This window comes from Amphiura filiformis, chromosome 4 (assembly GCF_039555335.1).
Source record: "Amphiura filiformis chromosome 4, Afil_fr2py, whole genome shotgun sequence".
In the NCBI taxonomy this organism is placed as follows: Eukaryota; Metazoa; Echinodermata; class Ophiuroidea; order Amphilepidida; family Amphiuridae; genus Amphiura; species Amphiura filiformis.
This window is the reverse complement of record NC_092631.1, coordinates 44,566,169-44,585,345: the sequence shown is the minus strand read 5'-3', so window position 1 is coordinate 44,585,345 and position 19,177 is coordinate 44,566,169. Positions and strand designations below refer to the sequence as shown.

Below are 19,177 nucleotides of genomic sequence, written 5' to 3'. Positions count from 1 at the left end.
TAGCAGTATGATAAATCATCACCCCTGATAGCATGTGGCATTAAGGCCCGACAATATGCTTCGGATCAGGCCGGGCGAGCCGGAATAGGTAAGTTTCCTGGCTACTTATGTAGCCATGATGGTAACATTTATAGCACTGTTCTAATGAGTTTAATGATATATTATTTTATAATTTTGACTACTGCATGATTAGTATACACATGTTTCATAAACAAAACTGTTCTAAAAAACAAACAAACAAAACAAAACAAACAAAAAAAAATAGAAAAATAACACACTCGTCTTTAAACTGTGGGTATTTCCATGCGAGTCAATTTAAAAACATTGTCAGAGATTTGCTTAAGAAAATTATTAAAAGTTACCATTTTTTGGTGTGAGCTAATATGCACGCTACAATGTTAGGACTAAACGGTATCTACGATTGGTCATTTTAGTTAATTTCGGTGATTGCTGAATAGCATTGGCCTAACAGATACTTTCAGATATGCATAGTCGAACGGTGCTTCACATATTGTTCGCATTACAGTTTTCTACATTTTCAGCCATAATATTTATCATAATTATGACAAAATACCTGATGATGCTTAAATGATTGAATTATCCTTACCATAACTACGCTTTACTTATCAACCACATTTACAAGTTTGAAGTAATTATACGGGTACAAATATTCCTATACTATTGCTTAAAGTAGGGATGACCAATGAACCATCAACTTGATTAGAACACTCCCATATACATGCAGGGAGCTCAACTGTGCACTGCTTGCACAGACATTTCTAAATTGATTTCAAATTATATTTTGTAACTATCTTGCAAATTGCAGCAACATAACTTATTTCATTTTCCTGTAAGTGCGAGTCAAAATTGGTCCATCGCCACAGTGCGCTTAATTGCCAGTGGCTGAGATCAGCACTGCTCAATCCAGTAATACCTCTATCATACCCTCTGTAAAACGGTTAAAATATTGAACAAGTAGATCTTGAGTTACAAATTAAATCACCAGCTTCCCTTTGGAATTTCCATACTCCTTTCGAATCATGCTAAGAAGACACCTTTCTGAACATAAATGTGAAGTTTCGTGCTCATTTGATGTATTTTTTACCTGATTTCAACCCTAAACGTTTTCTTATATTTAGGCCCATACCATCTACAACTTGCTGCTGGCTATACCTTGTTTAGAACTTTCAAAACAAGTGACCTGAATCCCGGGACCTGAATGTGCAACCATAACTGTTTCAAAATAGCCCGCGAAAGTCATGCAGGTAACTCCAAGGTCATGTATTGAATTGTTTTGAATGGGGAATACTACGGGAAACCAGCACCTTTTGTTAGAAGTCACACATGAGCATGATGAGTGAAGCGGATAACCTCTATTGTTGTGAATGAGTCAATGACCTTCAATGACACTTAATATTTAATTTGCATACACCTACTAATTGGTTATATTAAACCCAATAACATCGACATTTTTGGTTGTGAAAAAAAAAAGTTTACCTGGACTTAGTGCAATTTTGATTTTGTGCCATATCGGCCATCTTGGATGATTTTTGGCAAATGTTCGCTAAAATGCATGATTTCGATGCCTCTGTTTGAAAAAATAATTTATGCCATTGACTAGTAAAGTGCCATTTCATAAGAAACCCTTTGATACTTTCACAATATGCTTGTTTCATGTTTGCATATATGTTAAAATAAAGAAATATATAAAGGTAAATATATACTTATGCCAATTTTGCTCCCAATTGATATTTTTGGACCTTGTCATTTTATTTCGTTCCAATGACCGGTCAGAATGGGAAACTTTGAAAATTCATAAGTTTTTGACCGATTTTGACCATTTAACCACCAAAATACTTCTATTGATGAGTTCTATCCAGAAAACAATCTTTTGTAGCAATAGGGGCAACATGACATTTTTATGGTTATCCCTACTTAAAGGCCCATCCAATGATCCCAGCGCAAGTGTAAAACAATAACAATTGTTTATAAATTGTTTAGGGGTTGATGGTGGGAGGGTAAATTTGGAGTGAGGGACCGGGAGGGGAGAGGGGCAATAATTTTTGGCAAGCCGAGAGGGGGCAAGCAATTTTTGGCAAGCCGAGAGGGGGGCGATTCTTTGGGGCGCCTTTTAAATAAAACGCTCCAAAAAAGGCTTAGGAAAACAGTACAGAAAACACTTAAATATGCCTATTCTACTTACTGCGCTCGCAATATTTAAGGTTTATTTAATAAACATGTAAGGTCTGTATATTGGGATCCCAAAAATTATGCATGTGCAGGGGGGGGGGGGGGTAAAGATTTTTTGCCAGACCGAGTGGGGGAAGCAATTTTTGGCGGGCCGTTTGGAAATGTTACTCCAGCCCGGGGGCACAGTATTGAGGAAGTAGAAGCCCTATTCAAATACATGTAGCTAATTTACATACTGTCAGTATATAAATTCATGTAAATACATTATTTTGTCTTAAATACACGGCTTTCGGCTGAACGACTAGCAGGTTATGTTAGCAAAGCTATCACAATGACAACGGTACCAACATCTGAATTTTGATGATTTTGGCGATAGTTCGGATGAGCAAATCACTAAATGAGCATTAACTAATCAACAATACAAATAAAAATTTGAAGAAAAGCATTACCAGGACAAAATTCTTTCTGCCAGTTGTCGAGTATGACTCCCCTTCTCGCACATTCTGCAGCATACGCTTTAAATGCAAGACAATGTTGCTGATGCATCGCTTCTCTAGATTTAAAACAGCACATATCTGACACACACTGTTGGTAAAACATATCTGCTGAAACGGTAGAGTGACACCTGCAAAGTAATAAAGAAGTGGTCCACCATAAGGAAAACAATAGGGTAGCATTGGAACCACGTTTGCCAGAAATTGTATGCCAGTGCTTTTGGTTTGACTTCTCTGTTGCTTATTAATAATCTAATAACATACAAAAGCATATGAAAAAGATTTCACAGTGAAACATTATATTATAAAAATACATTTAAAGGTGATGTAATAACGGATTACCTTAATAATGAACACACAACATCAAAGTAGAGCAGATTTGATGTGCAATCATAACACCATTGTGCTGGCAGGACACAATATGGGGTATATAACCGAAACCTATTGGCTTAATGGCCTATTGTCCTACGGTAATTATTATCGGATATCTATCACTGCGGATGTATAGTTGATCTTTGAAATCTGATTTAGTCTACCTTCAGATAAGTCTGTCGTAGGTGGCATACTTTCATTTCACCGTATAATTACAACCCGAGTTATATGCATAGAAATCATGCGCGCATATGGGGGGGGGGGCTTTTTTTTAAAAACATAAACGATGCATGATGATGGAGATGATTTGATTATGAATTAGTTTATTGTCTCCGGTAAGCACAACCCATACCTCTTACCTCCCCTCTACCCCACCTATATAACCTCCTCTTCCCTAAGTGTCTCATTCCCCTCCTTGCTTCCCCGTACATTTCATATTTCACTATCTCGAGTTCTCCCCCTTCCTTTCCCACTTCCAATGCTCTCTCCCACCTGTTTCTGTTTCCCCTAGAAGCTATACAGAGACATGCAGCACGATTTGTAACTAGTGATTATCGCCGGGCCAGTAGCGTCACTGACATGCTTCAGTCACTGCAGTGGGATACACTACACCAACGGAGGATGAGATCGCAGATGGTGATGTGTTACAAAAGTGTAGCATCCATTGTGGATATTCCAGCTGCTGACTACCTTACCATCAGAAGTGGCAGGAACATCGACTCACTGAGAGGCCACAGTCATAAGCTTATCCAACCACGTGCAAGAGTTTTAGCTTTCCAGTACTCGTCCTTTCCATATACCATTAAACTATGGAATGATCTTCCTCCGTCCCTCATTGCAACTCCGTCTGTAGAAGCATTTCGGCACGGACTTGCTAGCATCCAGCTTCCATAATTGCTGACGCTATTTTTACTCGCAAGAAGCACTGTATATAATAAACCTTATTCGCGTTCATCACTAGCACTTTTGTTCGCCTCGCCATGTTAATATTCAAGGTGCAGAAATACTCAATTATGAGGGATGCATTGTATCTAATGTAGATGAAGATGAAGTATAATAGTGTATATGTAATGCGATCAAGCAAAATCAGTCGAACTTGGAAACATTACATTTTCAGTTACTCATAGGATAGTAAAAAGCATTTACAAATCTGGATTTCGCCGAAAACTCCATCGAAATTGAACAACCATTTCCAAATATATGAACAATTTTAAGCGTTTCCGAAACAAAAAGAAATAGTTTCTTTGTTTGGCTATATCTCAAAATCAGAACTGAGTTCCGACTGATTTGGCTTGACATTATATCACTCAAGTGTCTATTCTCAGGGTATTCTTTTGTTATATCGGTGGAAATATTTCAATGTTCTATTTTTTCACAGCTATATAAGCCACGACTATTCGTCGGCTGTATTCCATAATGGCGTATAGTGGGGCACCGCGAATAAGCGACTTTTCGAGAAAATCGGTTTGAAGAAATGTCAATTTAAAATTGAGTTGTGTAAATCAGACATTCATCATATTTTATAAATGATGTAAAATATCTGTAGTAAACGAAATAGATTTTATTTTTATATACTTTTCAAAAGAAATAAGTACATAATATTGCTGGCAAACTGAAGTACAAACTATATGTCACTATGGAACACACGCAAAACTCAATACCCTAACCAAACGTAAACCTTACGCCACCTCGATCGCTGTGTAATCCATATGGCGTTACTTTTCGTTGAAATCACTCCATAGTGGCGCATAGGTCCGATACGTCACTATTGTGATGTGGCCTGAGTAATTTAAGAGTAGTATTGCGTACCAGTCAAAGCAAATCAGTTGGCAGACTTCAAAAAATTGAATTTCTTCTTACTTTATATCAGGACGCAACTTTGGTCAAAGTCTACAAAAATCAAAATTATTTCATCACTGCACCTTCGTTACCATAGCAACGACCAAAACATCAAAATGACAGGTTTTGGACTATTTCGGCACTTTTACAAGGCTAAAATAATAACAAGTTTCAGGTTTCACCATATAAAGGAAAAATAGAGGTAAACCTTGAGAGTTCCACGACATAATTGGCAACATCTAAGCTTTCTAAAAATGCAGTTCTTTAACAAACATTATGTCCTACTTGGGATATTCCATTGTTTCAAATAGGGGTGTTTTTCTTAATTTTTGACTTTCTGAAATAAAGGAATATTCAATGAGCTGTAACTAGATGGATGGACTGGCTGGACTAGATAGTACTGTACCTAAATAATCGAAAAAAAAGTTTTGGTAATTTTAATATAGGCAAACAGTGTTGCCATAAAGATTGATATTTTTCTGGACCAGTTTTTCACGAGCAACAATAATTTATGAGGTAAAAATAAAAGCAATGTATCCTGAGAACTTCCTGTGAGGGCGCTTTATTCAAAATGGCTGCCAAAATCCAATGAAAAGCTACTATACATTTAAAAAGGTCGCATAAAAGATAAAATTGACTAGATTAGTATTGATGAAAGTAATGTATAACTAAGTCAAGGTATTAATATATAGAAAGGTACCAACAGGTCACAGTTGGGAACGCTTTTCAAAATGGCCGCCAATATTCAATGAAAAGCATATATATGGTTAAAATAGTCACTTATGAGGTATGATTGCAGTGGCGTAACGTCATAGGGGCACGGGGGTACATGGCCCCAATCGATCTGAATTTGAAAAATCCCATAGGAAAGTTGCCAAAAAACGGGCTGTGCCACCCATATTGGTCGGTTCCCCCTCCCATATGATAACTCGTGCTACGCCACTGTATGATTGACCAGATTTTGGTTTAGCAGTAATGTAAAGCTACGTCAAGATATTAATAGGAAGGTGCCAGGAGGTCACAGCTGAGAACACTTTTCAAAATGACCAACATATATAGTACACCGTTAAACTTAAAATAGTCACTTAAAAGAGGTATAATTGACCAGATTTTATTTTATTAATATTGGTCCCAGTACAGTAAAATTAAGTCAATGTAATAATAGGAAGATACCGGGGGTCACAGTCGAGGTTACCTTTCAAAATGGCAGCCAAAAAGAGCGGTATAATTGACCAGATTTTATTTTATTAATATGGTCCCAGTACAGTAAAATTAAGTCAATGTAATAATAGGAAGATAACGGGGGTCACAGTCGAGGTTACCTTTCAAAATGGCCGCCAAAAAGAGCGGCATGATATCAGCCACAAATAAAAGTGTTAAAAGGAAAGTTTTCTTTGATAAGAGAATGTAATAGTTGTCTTTGATGAATCATTCAATAGTTGTCTTTGATCATTGTCACCTCTAAGCAAGTGTTTCAGAGTGCTTTATAGCGAGCTACTAAGTCAAGATGGCCAAAAATGATCACCAAATCTCCAAAATGACAACCAGAGAATAGACTATGCCATAGTCGATTTTTGATAAATAAAAGCATGTTATTAATCATGATGAAAGCATTCAGTTGAACTCGAAATTATACTGATATTTATTACATCAAAATACTAGTATAAAATTGTGAAGTTTATATAATTATATTAGTGAAAGTGAAATTTAAGTGGCTTATATTATTGAATGCAACTTATCATAATGCCATAATTATATTGGCACTTCAATACTGAACAATTCTGATTTTAGAATCTACGAGTTAAAAATCGACTATGGACATTGCATTTTAAAACGGGACTTTGAACGGGCAAAGTCCCTAACACATGCACTGTCAATCATACTTGTTTATCAATCCAATTTAACCGCAAACAAGTACAAGACGCGCTCATGTACTTACTGAGAGTTCAATTTTCCCGCCAACACAAAGGCCGCATAGTCGTGTACCATGTAGTTATTAATGGTAATGGCAGGTGCCCGGAGGATTTAAACCATAACGAGATCTGGGCTACCAATCACAAGCCAGATCCAATTAAAGATGCATTACATCATGGCCAATTTTAGTTAGGCCATAAATTGGCCATACTCTCCATAAAGTCCCGTGTTAAAAATGTTAACCAAGTCAAAGTCAGTAGTCCACTTGGGAAGCTAACAGACAGAGGGGGTACGGTAACTGAAAAGATCAGTTGTGAAAATCTATCAATTGTGCACACATTAATTAAATCAGAGTTTTAAGCTTAAATGCAATATCCAGATTTTACACAATGGGCAAATAGACTACGGACATACTCTTCTTGGTTTCACTGAATTCTTTTATTGTGTGTTTATCTTCGAGATCACTCACATCGATATCACTACATTAAGAAAAAAATATTCTTCATTATCTATATAGCTCTTGTTATCTTCAAGCACCATAGTCTCAACCCATTTATGTTCCAGTTGTTCATGCCATCCATTGTTAAAAATGTCATAGTCACCGATGTCTGCATGTTGAATTGTCATTGCGATTTCTTTGCAGACAATACTATGTCTGTGTCTGATATCAAAGCAACATATAGGTCATATATATCTTCTTTTGTGAAAAGGTTGCATTCTCTGTGCGACGAAAAAAAGATAGGTGCACTTTGAATCACAAGACATCTGTGATGACCTGGCGATAACTTTAGATGTCATACCTCTTGTTTTTCTCTCAACATACTTGATGCTTTATGCCAAGGAAAAATGCAACAATGATCAATTGTCTAACAGATAAGCACTGTTAATACAAAATATTATTTAAATGGGATGACATTGACTTAACAATAGCACGAAATGATCCTTCGATAGATAACGAGGAAACGCCTGTGGCTGAAATCTCCTTCTGGAATCAATGCCATGCCATCCTTTGTCTAAAAATTGATTCCATAATACATTTGAGCAGTGGGAGAAGGTTAAAGAGCATTGGACCTCGACCATTGTCCGAAATAGGTAACGGAATGAAATTATATTGATCTCGTCCTGCCTGTATAATATGGAATCAGTGAGCCCATCAATTAATAATAATACCTGCACAAAAATAAAGGTTACTCCAAACAGTTGGTCCATCGGAAAAGTTATCAGCCTAAACACTCCAAGAGTAAGTTTCACTTCCCTACGGAGAAAAGTCCCAGATATATCGTTGCTATATCCCCACTTCAACACACAATGGTGATTTATGCTCTTTGAGCAAAGCTCATCTTAGTGCTGGCAATGGGTATAATGAAGATAAATGAGTTGGGACAATGATTCTCGATGATATCCAAGAGCTAGATAATGAAAAATAATTGCCTAAATGTAATGTGAGTGATCCTGAAGATTAACACACAACAAAAGAATTTGGTGAAACCGAAACAAACAGCAAGTATTTAGTTAATATGTTGCCCTTCGTGAACATATAGGGACAATAATTTTTATTCCTGTGGCCATTTTAGTGGTCATCTTGACTTGGTGACTCGTTCTTTTGCACCCTCAAAATGCTTAATTAGAGGTTTGACAATGATTGTAGACAACGATTACATCAAAGACAACTATTTCATTGTTTCAAGTAATTTTCAATAACATTATCTGAGGCTTTGTGGCTGATTATACTGTACTTTGATCAATATTAATCCAAATTCAGATCAATTATGCCTCTTAAGGGGGTACTACACCCCTGGCCAATTTTGTGCCTATTATTGCATTTTTCTCAAAAATTATAGCGCATTGGTGACAAGTAAGATATGTATTTTATAGGGGCAAGGACTACAACTACTGCACTGAAAATTTAGCAACTCGAGGCAAGTAGTTATTGATTTATTGATCAAAGATCGGTTTCCCCTCATTTTTGACTGTAACTCCACAACTGTTGTTTGTGCTGAAATAAAAGTTCCAGTGCAGTAGTTGTAGTCCTTGCCCCCATAATATACATATCTTACTTGTCACCAATGCACTTTAATTTTTTGAGAAAAATGAAAAAATAGGCACAAAATTGACCAGGGGTGTAGTACCCCCTTAAGTGACTATTTTAAGTTTAACGGTGTACTATAAGCTTTTCATTGGATTTGGCAGCCATTTTGAAAAACATCCTCAGCTGAGAGACGTTTTTTCTGGCAACACTGTCATTAAAATATTATCAAATCGTGTCTCACTTAATGGTGTATTGATGCCAATTTCTTTTGAAACATAATCAACCCTAATCAGGATTTTCAGCGAAAGTAAGTGCTCAAAATCCCTATTTTTCCACACCATATTATAATGTCAACAATCCTAAAAAGTTCAAAGTTTCTGGCAACACTGCTCCCCAGTACAACAATTACCAAACTTTTTTTCCACAGATAGGTAGACCAACACCTTATCTACCTACCCTGCAAAAATTAATTTAAAAAAAGCACCGTTTTGGAGGTTACGTCATTTAAAAAAAAGTTTTTCATAATTAAATTAATGAAAAACACCCCTATTTTACAAAATGGTATATACCATATTAAAATTATTAATTAAGCATAATTACTTCATTTTTGGAAAGGACAAGGATGGCTACTTCATTGTATGGGAGAATATTATTTTAATTCACGTTCTTCATACAGAAATATGACCTAATATTTAAGCATTTTTCCAGTTGTGAAAACTTTTTGCCGTTACCATGGTAACCATAGATGAAGAGGTAACATTTTTACCAAATTTATACATGTTGACTCAATGCCTAACCATGTGCAATGTATAAAGAAAATCGATTTTTTGAAGTATGCCACCACATCTTTGATTTATATACACAAGGTCTCTTAATTTAATTATTTATCTTTGTTTACAAGCTGAAAGTATTTCATGGGATGGGAAACCCCTTGCACTTGCAAGGGTTGGTGTGTAAAGTCATTTTGGGATTCCCCCAAATTACTGTAAACAAAGTCAGATCTAAATTATGTTTGGAACTTGGAAAACCCCAGTTCAGTGTATTGCACCATTAGAAAAAAACCCAGGATGTGATGTAATGTGAAAGGTTAATGTGTATAATTAATCTTGGGAAATCCCAAGATTGCATCATCTGTTGAGAAGATGTGAAGCAAGTAATGGTTTTTTATCGATGATGGGTTTTTGCATGAGTGCTGGTATAAAATGAGCTTGAATTGGGACTTTACAGAATGTCATGAGGTATTGTAAACTCTACAGGATTGTGTTAGTCTTCGTGCTTCAAAAAATAAGTACATTTTAACCAGTTTACATAGCCAATGATTGAGCTATTTTAATACAGCAACGACGGAAACTTATGAGTACACGAAAGCACTCCTCCTCATCAAATGATTAAAGTTCTTCTGTCGAATTGCTGGAGTCTGGTTTAAAATAAAACAACACATCTGCCAAATACAGTGAAGCAGTGTTGAAGAAGCCTGTTTCCTGGAGAAAGAGTGATTGGTGAAAGAAGCACCATTTTGGAGAAAGCAGCACAAGGAGATAAGCGTTTGGAGAAAGCAGCGCAAGGAGATTACTGTTAAAGTAACATGTGAGGATTTTATACGCAAGGATATTTATAAAAGTGTACAATGGATTTCGCTGATTTTCGCAGGACAAGTGAAATAAGGATATATACATCAGCCGTCCAGAACATTACACGAACTTTATGATCACCAATGCAACAAGAAAACTGCTGGCTAAGTACTGATTAATTTAAAACTGTAATTGTGTGATTATATTGTGTATGCAATTATTGTTGTTATATGTACCAATCATATTTTACTTTCAATTAAAGACTTAGATTGTGTTAGCTTAATCAAACAGTTTATTTGTGTTGTGCATTCGTGTGAATTTGGGTAAAAGGTGATTTTGGCCTTGAGTCAGTACGACTCGTAACACTATGACATGTAGATAGGTGTACGCCACTATGACATGTAATGTTTTTTATTTTTGCCGATATTACTTAATTATAAAAATGTGTATAACAATGGGGTATGGTCGATACACCACTATGGAAAACACAAAAGTTCACTTTGTAAGTATACGCCGCCACACTTAATGAAAATCCCCCAAATGTTTTTTGAACAAAATCGAAAATTATTTAAGAAATTTAAAATTATAAACAGTTACGAGTAACCGTATTTGTTTTACAAATCTGGACTAATTTGTAGTGTCATACATCATTGTGTTCGGTCACAATGGTTCATTATGTTAAATAAAACAGGTAGTTTTAAAAGTTGCACCTGAGTCCGTAGGAGTCAAATTTCAAGCAATACAGTACACAGCGACAACGCCTGGTAAATACTTATAACATCTATGATACGAACAACGGTGCCAAAATCGTATTTTCATGAATTGTATGATCATCCATACGGGCAATGCACTGAAGAGGCCTTAAGGTAAGATTTACTCTGAAACTACATGTTAAATAATATATTACAGAAGTAAAACTTACTTGTGGAATATTGCTGACTTGTTCGCAATAACATCTTTGCATATGTTTTTTACATCTGAATGCGCATGTACGTCCTCCGCACAGATACCAGATTTCTCGCATTGTGGAGGACGCTCTACAGTTGACATCTTATTCCACCTCGCAGCACAAGCAACCAGAGTAGACATATCAGCTAAATCATCATCTCGTCTGTTATTGTTATTACCGCATAAACCTTGAACCTGTATGAATGCAACGTTTGTTTTTTCTTCGTCATTATCGATTTAGAGAAGCTAACAAAAACACACACAATAACAAACACTACATCAGTGGAAGAGTCAGAAGAAGAGAAAAGGAAAGACGAAGAAGTGAAAACGTATTCGAAAAGAGGAGTAGGAAAAAGGAGGCAGAGGCGTCCATACCTCCTACCAATAACTCATTGATGTGCGCCCTTCAAGTGGTACAGTCGGACCTCATCATCGTTCCGATCTTGTGCCGCTCAAATTCCGATTTTTTTTGTCATATATCCATCTTAAGGTTGGTCTGAACCCTGGAATTATGGAAACTTTCGGGCCTCATAACCGCTAAAGTGTTGGTGTCACTATGACATTTTTTGCATGTCATAGTGACGTATACCTCGCTAGTGACGTATCGGACCGATACACCACTAGGGAATGAAGCCCACGAAAAGTAACACCATAGGGATAACACGGTTGATTGGCGTTAGATAAGGGTATTGCGTTTTGCATGTTTTCCGTAGTGACGTATAGTTTTGTACTTATTGTTTTCAATTTACTAGTAATAATGAGTCTTTATTTCATTTGAATGTTATAATTTTATACAGAACAAAATATAATTAATGTCACATTCTCGCAACCCGATTTTATATTGGCATTTCTTCAAACCAGATTTTCTCGAAAAGTTGTTTATTCGTGGTGCCCCACTATACGCCACTATGACATACAGTCAACTAATTCTAGCAACATACCTTTCCATCCCATTTGTCCGCCAGTGTCACATATAATCTGTCGCTTCCATCCCATCTTATAATGACTCCATCGTTATTTGTAATAATGTGAAACGCACTTGACTCGTCTTCTCCTCCAAAATCTACGGTCTTAACCATCATTTTGCCTAGGCTTCTAAGGTTTTTGTAACTGATTGGTTTACCTGCCATTTTTATGTGACCAGAACTATGTACACTGCATACAGAATAGAGAAAATATACATAATTATGTTATTGCATCTAATTAATTGGACAATTTGGCTTTAACTGAATTTCAGAAGCTTTATGGTCAATATAACAATATTTGGTGTGTCCACCCCTTGCCAGCTCATAGCGACGTGACATTCCATTGACCAGGGCTGCCAAGGTTCGTTTTGGAATATCTCGCCAGCAGGCAAAGAGGGCGTGTCTATGTTCCTAAGGGTGGTTGGATGGTTGTACATTTAACCTAACCTGCGGGATACTTCTGCCCATAAGCCCTCTATAGGGTTCATACCCGGGCTAAAAGCCGGCCAGTTCAGGTGTTCTACATTTTCATATTCAAGGAATTCCCTCACGCGTCGGTCTCTGTGCGCCGTGGTGCTGTCATCGATCTTGGATCACGAAATTGTTCCAGAAGTCTCTTCTTGCAAACGGAACATGCAGGTATTGGCATTGGTTCATGTATCCTTCTAGTATGTATATGTGTGATTTCGACCTACTGTGTAATGTTCCCCATACTGTGATTCTAACACCACCTCCTTGGTCTCTAGGCAGGATATAATCCTCAAACAGGGCTTGAACAACCTGTCTTTGTACCTTGAATCGGCCATCTTGTATGTAGAGGAATAACCGGGCTCGTCACTGAAAATCACATAACGCCAGTAGCTTACTGTCAACGCAAGCGCCCATGCCGATGTCTTTGCACACGTATTGGCTTTCTTATTGGTTGTTTTGCGCGAAAACCTGCACTAACCAGTCTATTGTTCACAAGTTTCCTGTTAACAGGCGTGTTTATGAACCTCAGCCAATCTATTCGTATGCGAGATGCAGGCTTCATGCGGACACTGCGGCAAAGTCTCGGGAGAGATCGGTCTTTCTTGGCGGTTGTCTTCAGGGCCGGCCTGACCTTAGTCTAGGTGTAGCAGGTCCGGTCTCTCGATGTCTCTTTAAAATGTTAGACAATGAACCTTGTATAATTATTCCTAAAGCGGCACCACACCAATATCCTTTTGTTTGTAACCGCGATTACGTAAGGTAATGACGCGGGCGTATTAATGCAAAAGCCAATGTAACTTTTTGAATCATATCTCAAAAATAACTGCGAAAAAGATGCCCGAGGGTTCATTGGTTAGACATAAGAAGCCATTGTCCTACATTACGTGATGTGTGATATGGAATGGTACTAAGACCATGCCAGACACACGAGATCCGTTTTGCATGGCTGACTGGTCATTGATGGTAAGAAATCTGCACTTAAAAACATGGCTATGCAAAAAAATAAAAACATTCCAAACTTTTGTCCATGACTATATGTGTTTAATGAATATGAAAATCGTTTCTTTGTGGATTGAACAGTGTATTGGAAAAAAAAAACTGACAACAAATCAAATGTTCCTGTGTTGGCAATTTTAATAATGAGCACGCGCAGATCTTAAAAAGGAGTTATTTCAGAAACGCCATCCCGTTGTCACACTTTATCACGCTTCTTAGCGATCGATATGAGGTGAGGGCGCTGTTCGTGCGGAGAGGTTGCTCTTCGAGATTGTGGCGATGGTGGAATATTTCATCTAAAAATTCCACATTTTAGTTCAGGCATCGTTATTTATTTTCTTATACCACCGAAAATATATATCCTTGTGATTGTTTTTGGCTGGTTTTCTTGAGTGGAGAGGATATAATTTGATCTTAAATCCGACTTTTTGTATGTGCACTACAAGTCTCATCTAGATCTTCAAGATGGCGACTTGTGTATTCATCATGTGCTAGCTACCAACGGGAGGCGGTTCGGCTGGTCGTGAGTAAACAAGTAGCGCTGGTATGGCGCCTGGCCTTGGTGGTTTATTATTTCTTCAACGTAGCAATCACCAGTGAATCATGAAGCTAACCATAACTACAGCTACTCTTTATTTGCTGCTTAAACTTGTATTTTTGAAAACTAAATTCAATGTTTATGATGCCTTTTCTGCTGAAGGCCAAGGTGTGAATCCCAGGTCATACCCATTCAACGCCCACAATGCATTTCATACATGTACATTGTCAATGTTTGATATCTCTCTGGGTTCTCACCCAGAGCATTACAACCAATATGCACTTCCAAGGTCAACCTGGCACTCCATTTCATTCAATGAAAGTGCGGTGTCAATGGTGCTGGCCAAACAAGTTACACTGCGTGCAGCACACATCACACGCAACTTCAGTGTTGCGAAGCACTCTCCACAGTACATAAATACCAATAATAAACTTGTTCTATCGTATTTACATATCTTGCTTATGATAAATGCTCATGAAGTTGAAATGAACCCAGGTCCATATAAACCTAAGTTTCCTTGTCAGGTTTGTTCGTTAGCGGTAAAGTGGGGTCAAAAAGGTATTAGGTGTATTAGCTGTATGTGCTGGTACCATACTGCATGTATGGGGATGTCGACCCACACTTATGAAAACCTGGACAATTCTAAGGTTATATGGATTTGTGAAGCTTGTGGCGTGCCAAACTACTCCGAGTGCCACCTACTCAGCACCTCGAGTATTGAGACTTCAAATAGTTTCAGCAGTCTAGCTTCCCTGAATGAGGAGGGCGCTCTGTTGATTGGCTCGCCAAAAGCAACGTCTTCTCCAGTCAAAAATCTCCCCAAACTTGTAATACCAAAAAAAGTGAAAAGGTTGGCTCGCTTAGAGTTCTTGTTGTTAATTGCCCAAGCATAAAGGCCAAACGTGAGGCATTACATGCCTGTATTGACACACACAAACCCCACGTAATAATTGGCTCTGAGTCGTGGCTCAATGACACCATTAGCAACAATGAAGTTTTTCCATCAAACTTCACAGCCGTTAGGAAAGATAGAGACTCAAACGATGAGAGAGGTGGAGTATTTGTGGCTCTTAGGAATGATTTAATTGGAACCCACCAGATTGAATTGGACACTGAGTGCGAAATTGTCTGGGTTCGCATCCAGCTCATCGGATGCAAAGATATGCTCATAGGAGCTTTTTATAGAGTGCCCAAAACCAATGACCCTAATTATCTTGAGGCTCTAAGATCTTCTTTAGCCAGAATTAACACCAGTAATGGGGCAACAATTTGCCTAGGTGGTGATTTCAAATTCGGTCGTCACAGGAGGTAGGGAAGTCGCTATTTCCAAATAACTGCTTGAGATAGCAGACCAGTTTAATCTCACCCAGGTTGTAACTGAGCCTACCAGAGAAGACAGACTTCTTGATCTGTTCCTAACCTCCAATCCCACCTTGATTGAAAGGGTGGTTTCAACCCCGGCATTAGTGATCACGATGCCATTCCTTTGATTGACATGTATACTCACCTAAACTGATAAAAACTAAACCAAGGAAAGTCTATAAGTAACATAAAGCAAACAATGAAAGGCTTAAAGAAGATCTTATTAAGCTTAGCACAAAAATCACTGCTAAGGGCTCATCTACGGTGGAAGAAGATTGGAATGAGTTCAAAAATGGTATTTCGGAAGCTATGGATGAGCATATACCCTTTAAATTTTCCTCCAAAAAGAACGTCACTCCCTGGATTTCACAAGACATTAGAAGGAAACTCAGGAGAAAACAGAGGATTTTTAATAGGGCTAAAAAAACAGGCAGTGCAGCTGATAGACAAAAATTCAGAGCCATTAGAAAAGAAATCCAAAAAGAAACTAAGATCGCATACTGGAGATGGGTGCGCAGCTCCTGTATTGAGTCACAAAAACAGTTAAAAAAAACTGCGCAAAGACACAATGGGTATCCAAGCCCTCAGAAAGAATGGTGAGTTGTTATCTGACAGTGCTGGTAAGGCAGACACATTAAATTGCCAATTTGAATCGGTGTTAACGAATGAAGAGCCAATGGTGGATGTACCAAGTCATCACAAATATCCACCAATGCCAGATTTTGAAATTTACCAAGATGGCGCTCAAAAGCTGCTCGGTGACCTAGATGAAAACAAGGCACCGGGCCCGGATGGTGTTACTGCAAAAATTTTAAAAACATTTGCTAAAGAACTCACACCGGCGCTTACCCACATCTTTAAAAAATCAATGTCTACTGGCTCACTGCCCTCTGATTGGCTAACCGCCAATATATCACCTATATTCAAAAAGGGTGATAGAGCAACTGCCTCAAACTACCGCCCAGTGTCATTAACCCCCATATGTTGCAAGTTACTCGAACACATTATTCACAGCAACATCATTAACCACTTCAATAAGCATCATATTCTAACCAGTAAGCAACATGGCTTTCGCCAACACCACTCGTGTGAAAGTCAGTTGCTCCTCACAGTCGATGACCTTGCTAAAGCCCTTGAGGACCAAATTCCTGTTGACATGGTCATCATGGACTTTAGCAAGGCCTTCGACACAGTACCACACATGAGATTACTTCACAAACCTCAAAATTATGGCGTTACTGGAAGGACACAACATGGGTGTCAAATTTTCTGACAAGGCGGAAACAGAGAGTTGTCGTGGATGGCGATCATTCACAGTGGGTGTCGGTTAGATCGGGCGTTCCCCAAGGCACCGTCCGCGGACCGTTGTTGTTCTTAGCGTACATAAACAACCTCCCGAATAACATCTCGTCGGAGGTCCGTTTGTTCGCGGACGATTGTGTAATGTATCGGCCCATCCACGACAACTCTGATGTTGAAACCCTCCAGCAAAACCTGGATAAACTGGATGTCTGGCAAAAAACCTGGCAGATGCAGTTTAATGTGCAGAAATGTTTCACCCTAAAATTAACTCATTCTAGGTAAAAAACAGACCACCAATACAAACTTGGTCAAAATACTCTTCAAGAAACAGAGACTCATACTTATTTGGGTATTCACCTCACAAAAGACCTAAAATGGGATGTTCATGTAAATCACACCGTTGCAAAAGCAAAAAGAGTGCTTGGAGTAGTATGTAGAAATCTACATCCATGTACAACTTCTCTAAAAGCCACAGCATATAAAGCTCTGGTGCGACCGCACCTTGAATATAGCTGTTGTGTGTGGGATCCTACGACGAAAGAACTCATACAGAAGGTGGAATCAATCCAACGTAAGGCAGCAAGATTCGCATGTCGAGATTATGGTAGAACAAGTAGCGTTACCGAGATGTTAAAAACACTACAATGGGATACTCTCCAAATGCGTCGGCAGGCAACAAGGTTGACTATGCTACACAAAGTCAACACAGGCCAGGTTGCCATTCCGGCGCAAAAGTTTCTCACACCGGTCGTCCGCCCCACTCGTCATAACAACAGTCAAGCCTACTTAAGACCAAGAGCAAAGAAGAACTGCTATAAAGGTTCGTTCTTTCCATTCATGAATGGAACGTATTGCCTGAACAATTAGTAAACATACCAGTAACATCCACTTTCAAGACACAAGTAACAGACCATCTGAGAAAAGAACAAGAATAAGCAACCTACATGCCCTCACATCCCTTCGCGCTTGACTTCAACCTTCAAACCGTCAAAGCCAAAAAAAAAAATGAATGGTCAAGTGGTTTAAAAAACGTGTAAGGTTATATGTGTAAGATTGCATCTTATACGCTTAATATTGCATCTTATACGTGTATTGCATCTTATACGTGTAAGAATGAAGCGGGATTCTGAATTCGACGAATTAGAGAGTAAGAAATCACAAACAACCAATCATCTCAAGCGTAGCAATCTTCGACCAATAATATGTAAAGACTTTTTTTTTTTGAAGAGATTCATCAGGAATACAATATTCAGATTACAAAGTTTTTCATAGTATAATTCCAAGAAAAAAACTCACTTTTTTTTCATACAGTTTCGGCAATCCACTCTGTTGCCTTTCTCAATGGTGTCTGCCAATAGATCCTTTGTTGGATGGTATGACGTCATCAGAAGATGATGACGCCCTCAGGATCAATTGGTCGTAGACGTGACTCAGTTTGTAGGCCCCCTCGTCGCCGTTCATTAGACTTTCTCTCATACTTGGTTGTGACTTCCTCCGGATCCAGAAGGACTCCCTTATCCATCTGGTGTTTCTAGTGTCGTCCATTGCGAGGATTTTAGGATGGTCCCAGTTTATAACATGATTCTCTTTAGTGGCGTGTTCTGCAATTGACGATTTTGTTTCAATAGACTGCGAGTCCTTTCTTGTTGCTCTGGTGAAATTTTGGGCCATCATTTTTTCAGACTCTACTCTGTGTTCTTTTTTCCGAGTGCCGAACCGGCGGCCCGTTTCACCTACATAAGTTTTTGGACAGTTGTGACAAGGAATTTCGTAAATGACGCCTGTTTTATCGTCCATAGCAACCTTGTCCTTAGGGTGTACTAATAGCCGTCTTAAACTAGTGTGCGGTTTAACAGAGGACGCGATGGCGTGGGTGCGTAGGATTCGCTGAACACGCTCGGTTACCCCCTCTATATAGGGGAGAGTGACATTCGCCCTAGTTTTGTTCTCAGAATATGTAAAGACGTTTTGAGATTTTTAACACCCACAACTTACTATACGTGTAAGATTTGGATTTTAGTGATAGACGATACGCGATATTATTGGCGGCGTACCCACGATAAGTATTAAAGTATTAAGTATTACGCGTATTCATCTCCGACCAATGAAGTCTCGCCATAGCATTTCTTATACGCATAATAATTACCTATTAGGGATGGTCGGTATTCCAATTTGACTGGTACACA

General features: G+C 38.4%; 1 protein-coding gene across 1 annotated transcript in view; it reads right to left on the bottom strand.

Annotated features, from left to right (window-relative positions):
• The window catches only part of LOC140150210 (uncharacterized), a 186,253-nt gene that overhangs the window by 77,521 nt on the left and 89,555 nt on the right, over window positions 1-19,177 (bottom strand). The window contains exons 14-16 of the mRNA XM_072172216.1: window positions 12,299-12,512; window positions 11,332-11,552; window positions 2,640-2,815 (exon numbers count right to left, since the gene is read on the bottom strand). Coding sequence (XP_072028317.1) covers window positions 2,640-2,815; window positions 11,332-11,552; window positions 12,299-12,512 — 611 coding nt within the window. The remainder of the gene's footprint in view (window positions 1-2,639; window positions 2,816-11,331; window positions 11,553-12,298; window positions 12,513-19,177) is intronic.